A 16,351-nucleotide genomic window follows, 5' to 3' on the forward strand; every position below is an offset into this window, starting at 1 on the left:
CCACGTTTGTGAAGTTCAAGGCCTTGAGCAGAAGCCAAGAGGAACAAAAACCCGTCATTCATTTGCAAGAATAGAATCTAGGTCCTCCCTTACCTCAGCAGGGGGACCATTCCAATGGACAGAATCAGGCAGGAGTTAGGAGCTGGGATGGGAGAAGAACAAACCTGGGTTCAGATCTGGCTCCCAGCTTTGAGGACCTGGCTAGTTACTCACTCTGAGCCAATATCTTGTTCTCCTGGCCATCTCTAAGCCCACTGTGTTTTTTTGTATGAAGAGGGAGGATGCAGCCCTTCTGTTTGGATGTAGCCCTACACACAGCTTAGGAGTGAAGCTGGGCTCAGTTTCTGCCCCCACTGTTAGTTGGAGCCACTAACAGCCTCCTCCCATCCAGGCGGGGCTGGGGGAATGGATAGGAATGCTCAGACCGCACCCGGACCATGGAAGGTTCACGGGCACAGCAGCACTACCTAGCAGAGACCTTGTTCTTTTTCTGTCTCTTGTCCCAGTTGTGCTCCTAAATAGTCACGTATGATTGTGAAGCCTCCCCCAAACGAATTCCAATCTGAAAATTCAAAATTCAATGGAACAGCTCACCAGAATCTGCCAAATGAAAAAAAAAAAGATAGTATCCAGCATTGGCGAGGATGGATGTGGAGTGAATGAGATGGTACCCAAATGCTGCCGGTAAAGGTGCAGAGAGAGTGTCCCCACTTGCTCGGAAAACAGCATGGCAGAATGGACTCAAGTGGTGAGTCACAGGTCCTGCGACCCAGCTATGCTCTCTCATTCTTCCAGTTAGACCCATAGAATATATTCACCAAAAGACGTGTGTCATAGTGTTCCCAGGGTGTCCACAGTAGCATTTCCTACTGAGCCAGAAACAGGAGAATGGAGAAACCAGTCTTCTATGCTCCCTTGATGGAATATTACACAGGAACAAACTGGATGAGCCACAGCTAACACAACACCATGGACAAGCCAACCTCACAAACGGAATGCTGGGAAAAGAGGCCAGAGACACAAGAACATGTGTTATAATATTTTGTTTACACAACTTTCTAAAACAGGCAAAAACCCATCCACAGAGTGGGAACTGGGGCCGTGGTTACCTTTGGCAGGAAGGGGGTGATGGCCGGTAGGGCACAGGACAGCCTCTGGGGACTGCAATGTGGCTTCTTGATCTATCCCAGGTGGGAGTGCTCACTTGGGAATATTCATTCTGATGATGTGGTGTCCTTTTCACATGGGTTTCATGCTTCGGTGGAAAACTAAAAATAAACACGATTCACATAAACAGGGTCAGGTTTCCTCTGTGAACAAGGGGTTGTGGGACTGGGTTGACAGTGACTCCCCTTGTCACTCTGGGCTTAGCTGAAATGTTGTCTTCTCGGATGAGCTGTCTCTGAAAACCTGTCCCACCTCCCCAGGGCTCACAGGCCTCACTCTGGCTGAGGACACATGGGCAGAGGTGGCAGCAGGTCACCACGCTCACATGACTGTAGGGGGGCACCAGGTCCCAGGTGTGCCAGGCCCCACCACTGATGTCACACCTGCACAATCAGACATTGAGCCACCAGACTGTTTATACTGCTCGGAATGTCATCAGGCCAATCTGGAAGCAAAGACCTTGGCAGCTTCTCCGAGGCCCATGGCCCCATCTCAGCTGAGGACTGCCGGGTGGACACCGCCCAGCCTTATCTGCAGGAGCACTCCACAGATAAGGAGCCCCTGCTTGGCCCCGCTAATGGTATTATTTTAGGGACCACTCAGAGGACAGGTTGGGATGGGGGCCCAGGTCATCTGTCATCCTTTCCTTCATTGACACACTAAATGAGGGTGGAACAAAAACCAGTGCCTGTTTGGACAGCGGAAGAGACTCTGCAGGCTGGAAAATCATCCTCTCCGAAGGCAGCTGGGACAGGAATTTGCTCAGAGTAGCTATTTCTGTCCCTCTCACAGCACCTCTGGGTGCCACCCTACACACAGACCAAGGTGACCTTGCAGGGTGAAGGGCAAAGCTGCTGCTGTCAACTCTTGGCTGGAGGGCAGGTGTAATATGCTTTTTGATAAAACCTTCTAAAATAGATCTCAGGTCTGGATTCAGTTAGAAAGGGTCGGAGCTCAAATATGTAATTTCTCTGCCAATTTCTCTTTAGCATTTGAAACCAGTTTTACTCAGCATTTCTCTAACTTATTAAGTTATATATGCAGCATCCAGGGTCAAGTACAAAGGTGGGGCCTCTGAGTAGATGATGGTCCAAAGGGCCACCCTCACCCCATAGTTGTCCCCATCACACACACATAAACTTCTGGGACTATTTAGTCTGCAACTCAGCAGCTTGCTTGTGGCATTAAACAATGACATTGAGTTTGAGCGGACATGCATCTAAGGTCAACTTCATCATTCTTACTTGCCCTCAGCCACTTCCTTTCTAGAATGAAAGCAGAGAAGGCAGCTGTGGTTTCTGGGGTGCAGGTGAAATCACTGCTTCCAGGCACAGCTGAGAAATCTTCCCCTGATGATCCCAAAATGCTGCCCAGCGATGGCCAAGGAGACAGTCGGAAGAAGCTGGCCTGGGAGTCCTGATGCCAACCTCCCTCTGAACTGGAGAGGCCCAGAGGACCAAGCTGCAGCCTCTCTCCAAGGCAGAGCCCTGTCATCTGATCCCCAGCATGAGTAACAACAGCACTTACCCATCAAAGTGTCAGGTAAGCTCTGCTGTGTGCTCAGCCCTCCAGAGCGCCAGACCAGCCACGTTCTACATGGCATCCCATGTGTTGGATGACATGGCGTCAAGGACGGAAAGCAAGCGACAAGAAAGCAAAGTGCTGGGAGAAGACTCAGGCAGCAAGAAGGATCAGAGGACTCTGGACAGGGTCCCTTTGGGCAAAGACCTGAAGGTGATGTCAAGCAGCCTGACCACTGCCTGCAGGGACGCATCCCCTGTCTCGGGGCAGAGCCAGCACCAAGGCCCCGAGACAGGAGCCTCCTGGGGCGTGTGCAGCCGCAGCAGAGCATGTGAGGGGACAGAGGAGATGGGTTGGGTTTTGGTGGACTGAATAATGGCTCCTCATAGATGTCATCATCCTAATCCCTGAGACCTATGTGTGTCACTTTACAGAAGATGGCATGTGTTACCATATATGAATTCACTCACACTTCTGACACCAAATGTGTGGGTTGCTTCTCCCACAACAACCAATTCTCCCACTCTCTGGACACCAACTACATGTCATTCAATTCAATTCAATTCATTCAATTCAATTCAAGTTATTCGGTTCAATTCTGACACTAACTATCCAGAGTTAATGCAGACCCCAGAGGTTAAGGGGGTCCCACAATACTTGCCCTCAACTCAGATGCCAATCAAAAGTCTAGGTTGTCACCTGTGCTTTTGACTGATCAGCTATAAATCAGGGGTTCCCACAATCTTTTCCTTGGGTTTGATAATTTGCTAGAATAGCTCACAGAACTCAGGAAAACATTTAACTTACATTTACCAATTTACCAACCTACTGTAAAGGATATAACTCAGGGACCGCCAAATGGATAGGGTGTGGGGTGGGGCTGCAGAATGTCCACACCCTTTCTGGGGGTTACGCCCTCCCAGAACTTTAGCATATTCACCAGCCTGGAAGCTATCAGAACCCCATCCATTAGGGTGTTTATGGAAATTCCATTGCGTAAGCATGATCAGTGAAATCACCGACTGTTGGTAATTAGGCAACCCACCCCACCCCCAGCCAGCCTCTCACCTCTCTCCAGAGGAGGTCAAGGTTGAAGCTGAAGTTCTGACCCCCTGATCACAGGGTTAGTTTTACTGACCATTCAAGAGCCACCTAGTTAGCATCAATTCAAGCATGGCTGAAAGAGTGACAAAAGATGCTCCAATCACCTCTACCAGAAAATTTCAGGGGTTTCCGAAGCTCTGTACCAGAAACCAGGGACAAAGACCTGATATTCATTTTTTATGATATCACACCTTATACAAAAGACTTTGCAGGTTGATGAAGTTAAGCATATTGAGACAGAGCAATTATCCTGAATCGTGTGGGTGGTCCCAGTAGCATCACAGGGTTCCAGAAGAGGATCACAGAAAGAGCTGTGACTGAGCTGAGGTCTGGGTGAGAGCAACAGAGGGGCAGACACTGCACTTTGGAGATGGATGGAGGGGCCACAAGCCAAGGAGGGCAGGGGACCGTGAAGGCTGCAAAAGGCAAGACTCATGGGGCTCCAGAAGGAACCAGTTCTTTTTCATTTTCTAAGAGAATAAATTCGTGTCATTTTAAGGCACTGAGGTTGTGGTCACTTATTACTGCAGTCACAGACTAATGCCAGGAAGGCACAGGCCCTGGAAGATCTTCTGAGGGGTTTGCTATGAGTGAGGCAGCAGCCCTGAAGCGCTTTGAGGCCAGGACTCTAATAGGATCATTTGACTGCTGCAAGACGCCAGGGCTACGATGAGCACTCTGCTTACATCATCTTACTTAATGCTGCCAACAGCTCTAAGGGCTTATTACTACTGTGCCCATTTTATGGAAGAGGAAACTGAGGCTTGGAGGAGGTATGACGCAGTGTGCCTGAGGTTGCTCAGCTCATAAGAGGCTCCAAATTCTTCCTTTGATAGGAAATACATCATTTGTGTCCTTTGTCCAGTGGCCTCACTTGCTATAGGAGTTTTCCTTCCACTGTCCTCTAAAACTGACCTGTAGCTCCCCGCTGCCCCCTCCCTGCTCCCTGTGGATCGCCACAGCCCTCTCAAAGAGGCAGGCGATGCTAGACTCATGATCGCCAGCCTGGCAGGTGGATGTCACTGGGGTGTCTTCAGTGGCAAAGTAGGGGCTCCAATCCCTGCTCCTTCACTTAAGAAAGTAGACCGACCCTCCCCCCTGAGAAAACACCAGCTCCTGTCTCTCTGGCCTCTGCTTCCAATGCAGTGGTTTGCAACTGGGACTGATTGTGTCCCCCAGGGGACATGTGGCAAAGTCTAGGGACCCTAGTGGTTGTCACAGCTGGAGGATGCTACTGTATCCAGTAAGCAGAGGCCAGGGATACTGGGAAATGCCCCCCAACACACAGGATGCCCCCATAGAGAATGATCTAACCCCAAATATCAGTTGGGCCGAAGCTGAGGGTGCCCTCTTGAACTCAGCAACCTCTCCTCTAGACCTCCTCTGACCCTCTTCCGTGGGACTCCCTCAGGGCTCCCCTCATCCCTTTGGGCTTGGGGCGTTACACGTCGGAGTTTCCGTGCACTCTCCCGTACACGCCTCTGTGCACATCTCTGTTCTTTCCTGACACCCTCCCCATTACCTTCTGGGCATTGACCTTTGACCGACCCTTCCCTCCTTGTTTACTCACTAGCCTGTCCTTTCTGCCACTGGCTGTACCATCCGAGAGCGTAGGTCCTCCTCTTGCTGCTGGCCACGGCATGTCCTCCCTGCCCAGAACACTGCCTGCAGCTCCAGACGCTGGAAAAGTACTTATTGAACAATGAGCGGGGCAGAGACGGAGTCCAGACCCCCCTCCGTAGTCGGAGTCTATGAGTCCTTGCTCTACACATAGACCAGCTATGGGACCGCAGACTCAGGGCAAAACAAAAATGTGAGGCCTTGTTCAAAAGTTATTAATAAATTCAAGATGGCAGCAGCAGAGCACGACACCAAACTCGGGGCTTTCCTGAGTGCAGAGCCCCCATCATTTGTGTCTGTCTTGCAACACGGGCCACCATTCCTGGGCCGGTGATCTGCGGACACCCTCAGTCGTCACGCCAGCCTCTAAGCAACCAGTACGGGGCCAGTTCTGGGCCTTGCATTCCACCCGAGTCCTCTCCTCACCTTGGCTACCCCTAGACAGCCACATCTGAGAGGCGCTGGGAGGAGCCTGGAGACCGAGGGAAGGAGGCCCAGCTCTGCAGCCCAGGTGTATGCTCCTCTGTCCAAACAGCTGCCACAACTCCAAAGCCTTTGGAGAGTTCTGTGTTTTTCCTGTTCTATTTTTATTTCCTCAAATCTGAGACCAAGAGAGGCCAGTGCCAAAGTCTTGAAGGAGTCTGAGCTGGGAAAAATGGACCCACAGATGAAAGGGAAAACAAAGGCCTAAAAGAGATCACCGTGTTGTCCTTGTCAGGAGTGGACGGGCTCCAAGATCAAGTGTGGGACTGGGCTCTGACAAAGGCTGGGCCCTATGAGCAAGGGTCCATCTTGACATCAGATAACCCCTGACCTGGGACTGACCAGGGTCATGCCACATTGCCCTCACTGTCGCTATTGAACAGTGTCCCAGGGTCATGCGGGCTCCAGTCCATGCAAAATCATTGACATTCAGCAAACTGTTAATGGTGCTACTCCTGCTTCCCCGGGCTTCAGTCCACAGTGGGAAGGGTGGTTTGTGTAGGGAGCTCGCAGGCTTGCAGTGAGCGTCCAATGAACTCAAGGGTAATGCACTTTTTTGTGGCTTGAGAAGGGTCCCTGGCCCCCAGGCCCAGAGGGAGCGCTCAGAAGCTTGAACTGTGTTTTGCAAAGGTTCAGACCAGACATCCTCTCATCCTTCCCAGACACAACGCAGACGTAGCTGGGGTGACGAGCGACTTTATGAACAAGTTTGAGACCATAGGTAACAATTTCTGGCACGTCAACCTCACAACTCAAGTTGCTCAAATCCTTTGTCAGGAGGGGAGGTTTCTCAGTGGGAGGAGCCCTGGTTCAGCCGAAGTCCTCGTTACCTTACTGTGTGCCTGTTGTGTGCTGGGTCCTGTATTATCAATGTAACTCGGAGTGTGGTGTGGCTTAGGTACTGTAGGGAGCAGAATTCTAAGAGGGATTCCAAGATTTCTGCCCTCTGTATAATCTCCTCCCCTTGAGTGAATGTGGTGGTTATCACCCCCAAAGGTGAATGGATTTTGCCAATTTAATGAAGGCCTCTAATCATTTACTTGAGTTAATAAAAGGGAGAGCGTCCTTGGGGTTCTGACCTAATCTGGCAAACTCTTAAAGGAAAGAAGAGAGATTTCTCCATTGGCCTAGAAAAATGAGCTGCCATGTTGCAAGAGGGCCATATGGGAAAGAATCGAGAGAAGCCTCTAGAACAGCGGTTCTCAACCTATGGGTCGCGACCCAGTGCTGTAGAAGCTGAAGGTGACCCAGGGCTGATGGCCAGCAAGAAAATGGGGACCGCAGTCCTACAACTCCAAGAATCTGAGTGTGGCCAAACCCCACATGAGCTGGATGAGGACCCTGACTTCCAGATAAAAACACAGGACCAACACCTTGCCTTTAGCTTTGTGAGATCCAGAGCAGAGAACCCAGATAAGACATGGTGGGGCCCTTGACCTGAGAAACGGTGAGAGAATAAACGGGCGATGAGTTAAGCTACCAAGTTTGTGGTAATTGTTATGTGCATATAGTTCATTGCCAGTCACCAACATCCTTAAAATGTTGATGGTAATAGGACTATGGCTTCTGATTTTGGGCTGTGCACATTGCCACCCAGAATAAAGGTCTATGGTTCCCAGTTTCCCTTGCAGCTAAGTGTGACTGTACCTTTACTAAATGAGAGAGTGGACCTTTGTGTCTGATCTATGGGAAGGTTGCTTAAAGGGATTATATAGCCTAGAATATAGATACGATGGCTGGTACTCCAGCAGCTATTTTGGACCATGAGGTGGCTTGAGAGGTTGGAAGCCATAAATTAAGACACAGACCAAAGGGTGGTGCCTGTGGCTCAAGGAGTAGGGTGCCGGTCCCATATGCCAGAGGTGGTGGGTTCAAAGCTAGCCCCGGCCAAAAACCCAAAAAAAAAAAAAAAAAAAAAAGACACAGACCAGAAAGATAGGAGCCTAAATCCCCAACGGCACAGGAGAACTACCATGCTGACCATAGGTGACTGGCCTTCAGACTTCTTTTAAAGGAGAAAAGTTTATTTTCTTCTTTAAACTACTATTACTCAGGGGTTTTCTGTTATATGCAGCTGATCTTAAATATTCTAAATAAGGGTAGGCACCACACCATCTCACAGATGAGGGAATCGAAGCACAGGGAGCATAAGGAAGAGCCGATCCCAGGCCCCTCTGCCCAGCACACGCTGCCTCTTGCTCTGTGGCATGAGAATTCTCCTCTATCCCAGATAAATATTTGTAAGAAGGCAGCAGATGTCTTCCTTGGGGGAAGTGAGTGTTTGTCCTCTCAGCCGCCTCCACATGTGAACTTAACCACATGCTGTTTCCCACCCCAAACACCGGAGCAGCCTCCCCAGAGGAGGAGCGGCTTGACAGGCACGCGAGGGGACAAAATGCTGCTTCCTCCTTAAAGCTTCTCGTGCCTCTTAGTGTCCCCGCCCCCAACATCATGTCTCAGCTCTTCCTATGGCCCCTACTACACTGTACATGGAGCTCAAAGTCCCCGCATGGCCCTCAGAGCCAAACACAGCAGCTTCCACTTTCCCCCACTGATTTCCTCCTGACCGACTCACCTGTCAGCCACGGCCTTCCCACCATCCCTGAGCAGGCCCACCTCAGGGCCTTGGCACATGCTGGTCCCTCAGGCAGCAATGCCGTTCCCTCTGGGAAGTCCACCTTCTCATGACCTTCAGGTCTCAGCCAAAAGGACCCCCTCAGAGCCCTCTCTGACCACCTTGTCCTCTCTTACTTATTACTTGGCATGGAGAGGCTCACGCTCAGGACACGCTTCTTCATAAAATTCAGTAGACACAGTGCCCAGGGTGGGGGTGGGGGACATGGTACTGCTAAGGGCCCACAAGGATGGACACTGTGCACATTGCCACCCAGAATAAAGGTCTATGGTTCTCAGTTTCCCTTGCAGCTCACTGTGATTTTAATGTCTTTTAAAATCAGAAAAAAAAAAAGAATATCATTCAGCCTGGCTTATATTCCTTTTTATAACCATGCAGTCATAACAGAAATTTTATTATTATTTCTATGGAAGAGAGGCCCCCGGTGTCTTGGTGTGGTGCTGGTTACTATTCGTTTGCTGAATGGAAGCTTCCCTGTGTCCACTGCCCTCACGGTGCCAGCCACACAGTAGACACAACACACAGGAGGAAGGGCTTTCGCTGGTGCCTCCGGAGGGAGTGCAGCCCTACTGACACCCTGATTTTGGACCTCTGTCCTCCAGTCTGTGAGGATGAATTTTTATTGTTTTAAGCCGCTGGATTGCAGTACTTTGTTATGGCAGCTCCGGGACACGCACACATTCACCTTCTCCAAGAGATATGAACAAAGGGTTGCACTCAAAATACATGTGGGGGAGTCTCTGCTGCAGATGGCCCCAGCAGCCCCGACTAACCCACCCAGCAACGTCCATGCACCTGCTGTCACCAGGCGACAGAGGAGAAGGCAGAGGGCAGGGATGACCAGTGTGAAGGTGGGAGGTGTGGCCCGTAAGGCCGTCGGCCCCAGCCATGGGGAAGCTAAAAGCTAAACGTCAGGTGCATAGATGAAGGGCCTCCGGCACTGTGGACACAGAGGTCGACTCCTGGAGCTGGGGGAGGATACAGGGAAGGTCAGAGCTGGGGCCAGGAATCCTGTTTCACCTGCAGCTCCAGGAGACTCCAGCTCAGGTGAGCCTGGGATTGAGCCCAGGCTAAGGGGTTCAAATTCTAGTTTCAGTAACTATGATATCAGCTGGGGGACTTGGAGGAAGTGCATTCACCTGTCTGGGTCTAATGGTAAGCAGGATTGATGGGAAAGGCAAGAAAATGCCCTAAAGGAAAAATGAGTGAAAGAGGCAGAAACCAGGGGAGGGGAAGATGAAGGCAAAGGTGAGGCCATCTGTGGTGCTGCAACCACAAACACCTGTGCCTTACGGGCCCTGCCCCAGAGTGGGGGATGGAGGAAGTGGGCCAGCAGTAAACAAAAGCACGTTTGTCCTCCCTGAAGTACCTGGTTCTCCCAGTTTAGCTTTTACTTTGCTACTCTCAAGGGGAACATAGGTACTAATAATTAGGTATCTACAATTTTAAAAACAGTAACTGACATTTGCTCCTCTGTATAAGACAATAGGGAGCAGTGGAGACTGTGGCATCAGCTGCCCCTCTGCTACAGCCATGCAGGGATGGGGCTCAGGGTGGCTAGGCCTACTGATTTTGCAAGAGAAGCCAGATTTGGGAAGGTTTTTGTTCACTCCAATCTTTTGATTTTTGAAAACATGTTGGCAATGAATTTGCATTTTGAAAAATTAGTATAAACACCAAGCAGGGGGAATAAGACATGTCTATAGGCCACATCTGGACCTCTGGTTTGTGGCCCTGGTCTTGAGCCTGGAAAATAGAACAAAAGCTAAACTGTGCATCAGGACAATGACAGGAGGGTTTGGAAATCATAGGGGCTGGAACTTGTTAGGAGAGGCCGCTTCGTTTAAGGCCACAAGAGAAGAGGGGGCAGGCTGACCAAGTAGGGGCTGGGATTCTAACAGCATCCCTCACTGCACGCTTCAAAGCACAGTGCACACTTCCACACTGCACAGTATGGCAATGGGCCCCTGGTGCCTTCCCCAGACCTGCTGTGGCCATCCACATCCCCGTCCAGAGCTGGGCTCCAATGGCAGCCCTAACTGCCTGGATCACTGATGCTGGACAATGTCGGCCCGGGGGCTGGCGCTGCTTTCAAGTTTTGGGTGTGCACCATTCGCCCTTTTCTCTCTTGTGCCTCTATTTTATTGAGATGACTAAATCTTTCAACTATGTTAGCAGTAAACACAGCTAATTTACCCCCTGCCTCTTTGAAACAGCTGCTGACAGCTGCACTGTAATTCAATCAAGGATCTTTGTAGTTGAGCCTACCAAGTTCACATTTGTTGTTTGATTCCATCTCTCCTGCCTGGAGCCCCAAACAGCTGCAGCAAATACTAACGCTGACGCGTGCCTGTTTCTCTCCGAGACCTGGAAGATAAAGAGCGTGTTAATGGTGGAGGCGAAGGCAGAGAATTCTTAGCAAACTGAGGGAATTTCAATGTCTAGGCATGGAGAGAAAAAACCAACACACACAGACATACACGGGCCCAAGAACCAGAACCAAATGTCTCCTTTTATTGCAAAGTCAAACCCTTTTTATTTTGTCTATTTATACAGCATTTTCACTAAGAACTGCTCTATGTAACAGCCGTGGTACATTGGTCCAACCATTAATAAATAGTCTTAAATAAGAAAACAAACAGGTCTAAGGACAGCAAGCTTATCATCCTGAACAGGGATTAAAGGAGGGTTTAAAAAGGGCTTCAGGTGTTAATAAATAATTTCTTTGTCTTATAACAACTATTTACATGTTTAAATGTACAAATGATGCTAACCAGAGGCTGATTGGGTGATTAAGTAGTAAAGAAACTTGCACCAAGAGGGAGTCACACAAAAGGACCCAGACTCGCCAATAAACAAAGCAAAATGCAGTGACTGTGCAGAGTAAAAGCTGTAGCCCCAAATACCGAAGAAGGAAAAATAAAAGAAAATAAAAACAGAACCCCAGTCTTTCTGGGAACCAACTTAATAAAAATGGAGAAACATTTCCCCAGTAGATTGGATTCCGCATGGACACAAGTCTTGCGGGGATAACTTTGTTCTTTTTGTAGGTGCAGGAAATATTCCCAGACAACCCAGCCCTCCCCAAGGCCTAGTGTTTGCAGCCGGAGCTGGGTGTACACCATGTAGGGACCCGCTGGCTAATGCAAGGGGGTCTTGTACCAAAATCCAGGTCAGAGATGCCCCCTCCACATCAGGATGCTTGGTTAGGGTGTCACCCTCAACACAGCTTCTAGATCCTTCTGTTTGCAATTTGAGTCCAGCACATCCTGCACCCATCAGACCTCCTAGTGGGCCATCTCTCCCTTACTTTAAGGAGCTGATTCGTTTGCAGAGCCTGTAACAGGGATCCTCAAATGAAAAGAGACAGCCACCGACACCCCTGCTGGATGGGAGCGTCAGAGCACAGTGACAGCTGGAGAAGGGAGGACTCCACACAGAAGACTGGCAGAGGCCCTGCTCACCAACCCCACTGAGAACCGGCCTTCTAGGACTGCTGAACATCAGGGTCCTATTGCAAGTTCTGTCTACTTGCTGTCCTGGTACCCTCTGCAACTTCACGTGGATTTCCTACCCCGGGGGCAAGCTGGAAGGCCAATCTCAAATGTTGCCCACGCCTATTTTAATTCCTGCCACCACACACCCAGCTAGACAATGGAACCTAGTTTTCCTTCAGGGTCAACAGCCTGCCCTCCTCCGAGCAGACATCTACCCTCTCTCCTCCCCACCAGATCTTGGATTTGGGCGAGTCTGGGTAAACACTGGGGACTTGTAAGCCTCAGAGTGAAACCTGCAACACCCCACCCCTCTGTGGGACGCAGCTTCTATTTATGAATCAGAATAAACCAAGACGTAGGGATAAATTGTTTAGGAAAATATATCTGTAACATCCTAACCATTTTCATTCATTCGTTTTATTGTGACATTTATTACAGGAACTTCCGCGTCAGTTTTCCTTCGGCACAGACACCAAAGTGCCCACCCCTCGCCACGCCCCCTTCCTCTGCTGCTGGGTGGCCTGGCTGGCTGGCGGGCACTCATAATTACCTCTGGAAACGAGTCTGAACACAGCTGAGACTTCACAGCCAGTGACCTTAGCCAGGCAAATTTTCTTTATGTTTTTTCCTGCTAGGTTTTGCCCGCAGCAGCCTGTAGGATCTTGCCCATTGGATGGTGCAGCCCCAAACCTGATCAAAAGCCATTTGCCACTCAAATTCCTTAATACGCTTACACCTTTAACGATGGGGCAGGGGAAGGGAAGGTCCCACAAAAGGCGGCTGGTCTGCTGACTCCCAGCCAGGCTGGGCAGTGGACGATCCAGAAGATCCCCTGAGGGTCTGGTTTTCAGGAGGGGTTAGTGGCAGCCGCAGGCCCGGACCACCATGTTTCTGTATTTTTTCAGGATGACGTTGGAGCTGTCATCGAAGTAGAGGACAGAGATGGCGTTGAGCTGCGTGGGAGCACAGCAGGGCTTGGGTACTGTCTCCGGGTTGATGAAGTGGACCTGAAACACACGTGGAACAGTGACAGTGGGGAGAGGCAGGGAAGCCCCGCCATCCAGCCCCAGTGTTAATGCAGGGAACATTCACTGCCTGGGCAGTGACCACAGGCAGCTGTCACTAAGTAAGCCCCAGTCGAGGCACCTGACTTGTACAACTCAGTTCTAGACTGTCCCTGGTTTACAGACGAAGGGACCAAAGTAAAGAGAGTCTTCATAGCTGGTAAGGAAGTAGCTGGATTAGACACCAGGGGCCAGATAATTCTTCCTTGTGACCCATGGGATACTAAACAAAGGAATAAAATCCTCAATTCTTATCACTTTTGCTGTTGGTAATAGAGCACTAATCATAACATCTTCTGAGTGTCACCCTGGGCTGGGCACCGTAATCTCATCATCATGTTAAATCTCCCCAGTGGCCCCACAGTTTAAAGTGAAATAGACCCACAGGACACCCACCCCCCTCCTCCCCGAGTTAGCCTGCTTGCCGCCTTCTCAGAACTTTCCCCTTCTCTGAAACTTCTCATCTGGTTACTTGAATGTTTCATCCCCTGGAAAATGAGGCCCTGAGTCCAAAGTCACATCTGTGCTACCCCTGCAGTGCCCTCGGCTCCCAGCGTAGATTCTCGATTGACACAATAAATACTGCGAATGACTAAACATCGAAGCTCAAGACTAGGAGAGGATGACAGGGGCTCTGTCCCGGGGAAGCAGGTGGTGCTGGGGTTGGAGTTGGTCCGGAGGCCTGAAATGACTCTCCCTGAGCATGGAACTGATGTGCCCTGACAGCCTAGGACAGTGGACCCCCAGCCAGAGGCCAGGCCAGGGCCCAGGGCTTGGTTAGGCACAGTAACAACTTTAGAAGCCCACGGAACAGTTTCATTACTTTTACAATTAGAACTTCATGGTCAGAAATTATGGAGATTATCTTTACACCAGTGCAGTCATTGGTCAAAATATAATTCTGGATTTTCTTTCTTTTTATGGAGCGAGGGCCCCGGATCCTGTGGCCCCCTCAGCCTGCCCCACCCGGCTGACCGTACTCAGAGACCACAGGACACCCACCAGCGTCTGCACGATGGCGTGGTTGGTGGCATTCATGTAGGAGTTCAGAGGGAAGGCGCATTCCCCCTCACAGTAGTAGGCGGCATAGCCTTCGGGCGCGATGATCCAGTCCTGTGGGAGGGAGAAGAGAGCTGGGAGTGGCCTGGGCGTGTCCACAGTCTCACAGAAAACCTGAGCCGTAGGCGAGATGCCACCACGCTAAGCCACATCCCAAGGGCAAAACCTCGGACCACGCCCTCCTGAGCAGTAGGGGCTGCAGTGGCAGGGGGTAAAACCAGTAAAAGATGCCAGGGGCTGGGCCAAGCCTGGACTGGGCACCCTGGTGGCTGCATCTCCTGGACAGCCACGGGCACAGACAGGATGCACAGATGTCCTAGGAGCCGGCCCTGGCACCAGCTAAGCTCCACAAGGTGGCAACACATTAGCAGTTTGCCTTAAACAAAACCTCCTCTGCCTTTAGTGCACCGCCTGCCAGAGAGGCTACCAGCCATAATGGCCTAGGGGGACGGCGCAGACGGCCTTATACAGCACCTGGCGTGCCACGCCGTGCCTGCCTCTCAGAGATACTGCTCAAGCAATCAGGACGTGCCTCTGTGATTCTTAAGTGCACGGAATCTTCCAGCACATGCCCCAGCAGTTTGGGATCTGTTCCAGCACCTGCCCAGCACCCCTTTAAGGGTGGGTGTGGTCATCAGGGCCAAGGACAGGCTCCCAGGAGGGCCCTGAGCTGGCTGTGGCCACAGGGGCCATGGAGGCCCTGAGTGTACCTGGATATGACACCAGGGAAGAATCCGGACTCTCTAAACTACAGGCTGCCAAGAGGCAGGAGATACCACCCCTTGCCCTGAAGACCTGCCAGTGCCCTGCCCAGGGATGTCTGAGCTCCGTGGGACAGACCATTAGTACAGCGCTCACACACATCTCTCATGCTCAGAGCAGGGCCCGGACATGAGGATGCCCCAGAACTGCTGGGGTATGAACCACACAGGAGCTAACCGCAGGTGCTCACCCAGGGCTCATCCCCTGCCTGTGGCCACACTTCATCCAAATGGCTCCAGAGGGAGCAGCCTCATTCCTAAAACAAACAGCTGACGGATTCAGCACCTGCCCCTGTCAGTCCCTTCTCTGGGAATCTGAACAGGGCACACAGGGAGAAGGGGGTGGTGGCTCTCCGCAGGAGCTGGGTTTGGGGACAAGGCTCACCCAGAGAGGGAGGCTCAAGTTCACAGTGTCAGGTTTGAGTCTCAGCTGCTTTTCTGCTCTTGGCTTTCATGAGACCCTGTGTCCTTAAATTCCAGGCCTTTTTATTTGTTAGGCCACTCGACACCTAGCAGCACAGAGCCCAGAGGCACTGCAGCACGGCCCCGGCACTCACCTGCCAGCCCAGGTCGCGGAAGCTGACGTACAGCTCGTGCTTCTTGCAGGCCTGCCTCTGGTCGCTGCTACTGCTGTCTGCATGGCAAGGAGGTGAAACAGGACCCGGGGAGGGGGAGAAATCACACACATTAAGTTCCCTTGGCCTAGGGCAGTGGTGCGAGCAGCAAGCCATGCAGACAGCTGAGGGTGAATCTGCCGACACAGAAGCCACTCCCTGTAGTCTTAAAACTCACTATATCCCCAGCAAAAGGCCCTAGTAAGGGGGGGCGGTGCCCCCATCCCCTCTCACACAGCCTTAGCTCACAGCACCTTTTCTGGACCCTTCTGAGCACACTGGTCACTTTGAAACAGGTGTGCTGTTGAAACGCTAGCGTCTGCCTGGCAAACCCCATCCTCATCCTGCAACACCGGCAGCAGGAGCCCTGCTTCCAAGCAACCACGTCCTGTGAGGCCAGCCTCTCTGGAGGGGCCAGGGGCGTCCAGACAGGGCTGGGGACAAGGCCCCCATCACCACCACCAGGAAGGAACAAGAGAGCAGAACATCAAATCCCACTGACCTTCCCGAAAAACATATTGCTGAGGTTTCTTTGAAGAAAGAAAATTAGGCACTGGGGTTTTACAGACATTTGTAAGTTTATAAGCACTGGGGTCAGGGACTGAGCACTTGTAAACACTGGGGAAATATGTCCGTCTGTCCCTCATACCCACACAATATACACCTTCCCTCCACTCTGCAGCTAGAGGGACTGTTTTCTTAAGCATGACCTGTCTTCCCTCCACCTCGGGTTCTCTGTCACCCCCACAGTGGTGCCCACACAGGCACATAGACAGAGGTGGGGGTCAGTGCTGTGGCTTCTGTCCACTCCTCTAGTGTCCTCAAG

At 51.2% G+C, this 16,351-nt stretch overlaps 1 protein-coding gene across 1 annotated transcript in view; it reads right to left on the reverse strand.

The window, feature by feature from the left end:
* Nucleotides 1-11,023: 11,023 nt before the first annotated feature.
* The window catches only part of BMP7 (bone morphogenetic protein 7), an 86,275-nt gene continuing 80,947 nt past the window's right edge, over nucleotides 11,024-16,351 (reverse strand). Inside the window, exons 5-7 of the mRNA XM_053574643.1 lie at nucleotides 15,469-15,545; nucleotides 14,094-14,204; nucleotides 11,024-13,034 (exon numbers count right to left, since the gene is read on the reverse strand). Coding sequence (XP_053430618.1) covers nucleotides 12,885-13,034; nucleotides 14,094-14,204; nucleotides 15,469-15,545 — 338 coding nt within the window. The 3' untranslated portion in view covers nucleotides 11,024-12,884. The remainder of the gene's footprint in view (nucleotides 13,035-14,093; nucleotides 14,205-15,468; nucleotides 15,546-16,351) is intronic.

This window comes from Nycticebus coucang, chromosome 21 (genome assembly GCF_027406575.1).
Source record: "Nycticebus coucang isolate mNycCou1 chromosome 21, mNycCou1.pri, whole genome shotgun sequence".
Classification (NCBI taxonomy): domain Eukaryota; kingdom Metazoa; phylum Chordata; class Mammalia; order Primates; family Lorisidae; genus Nycticebus; species Nycticebus coucang.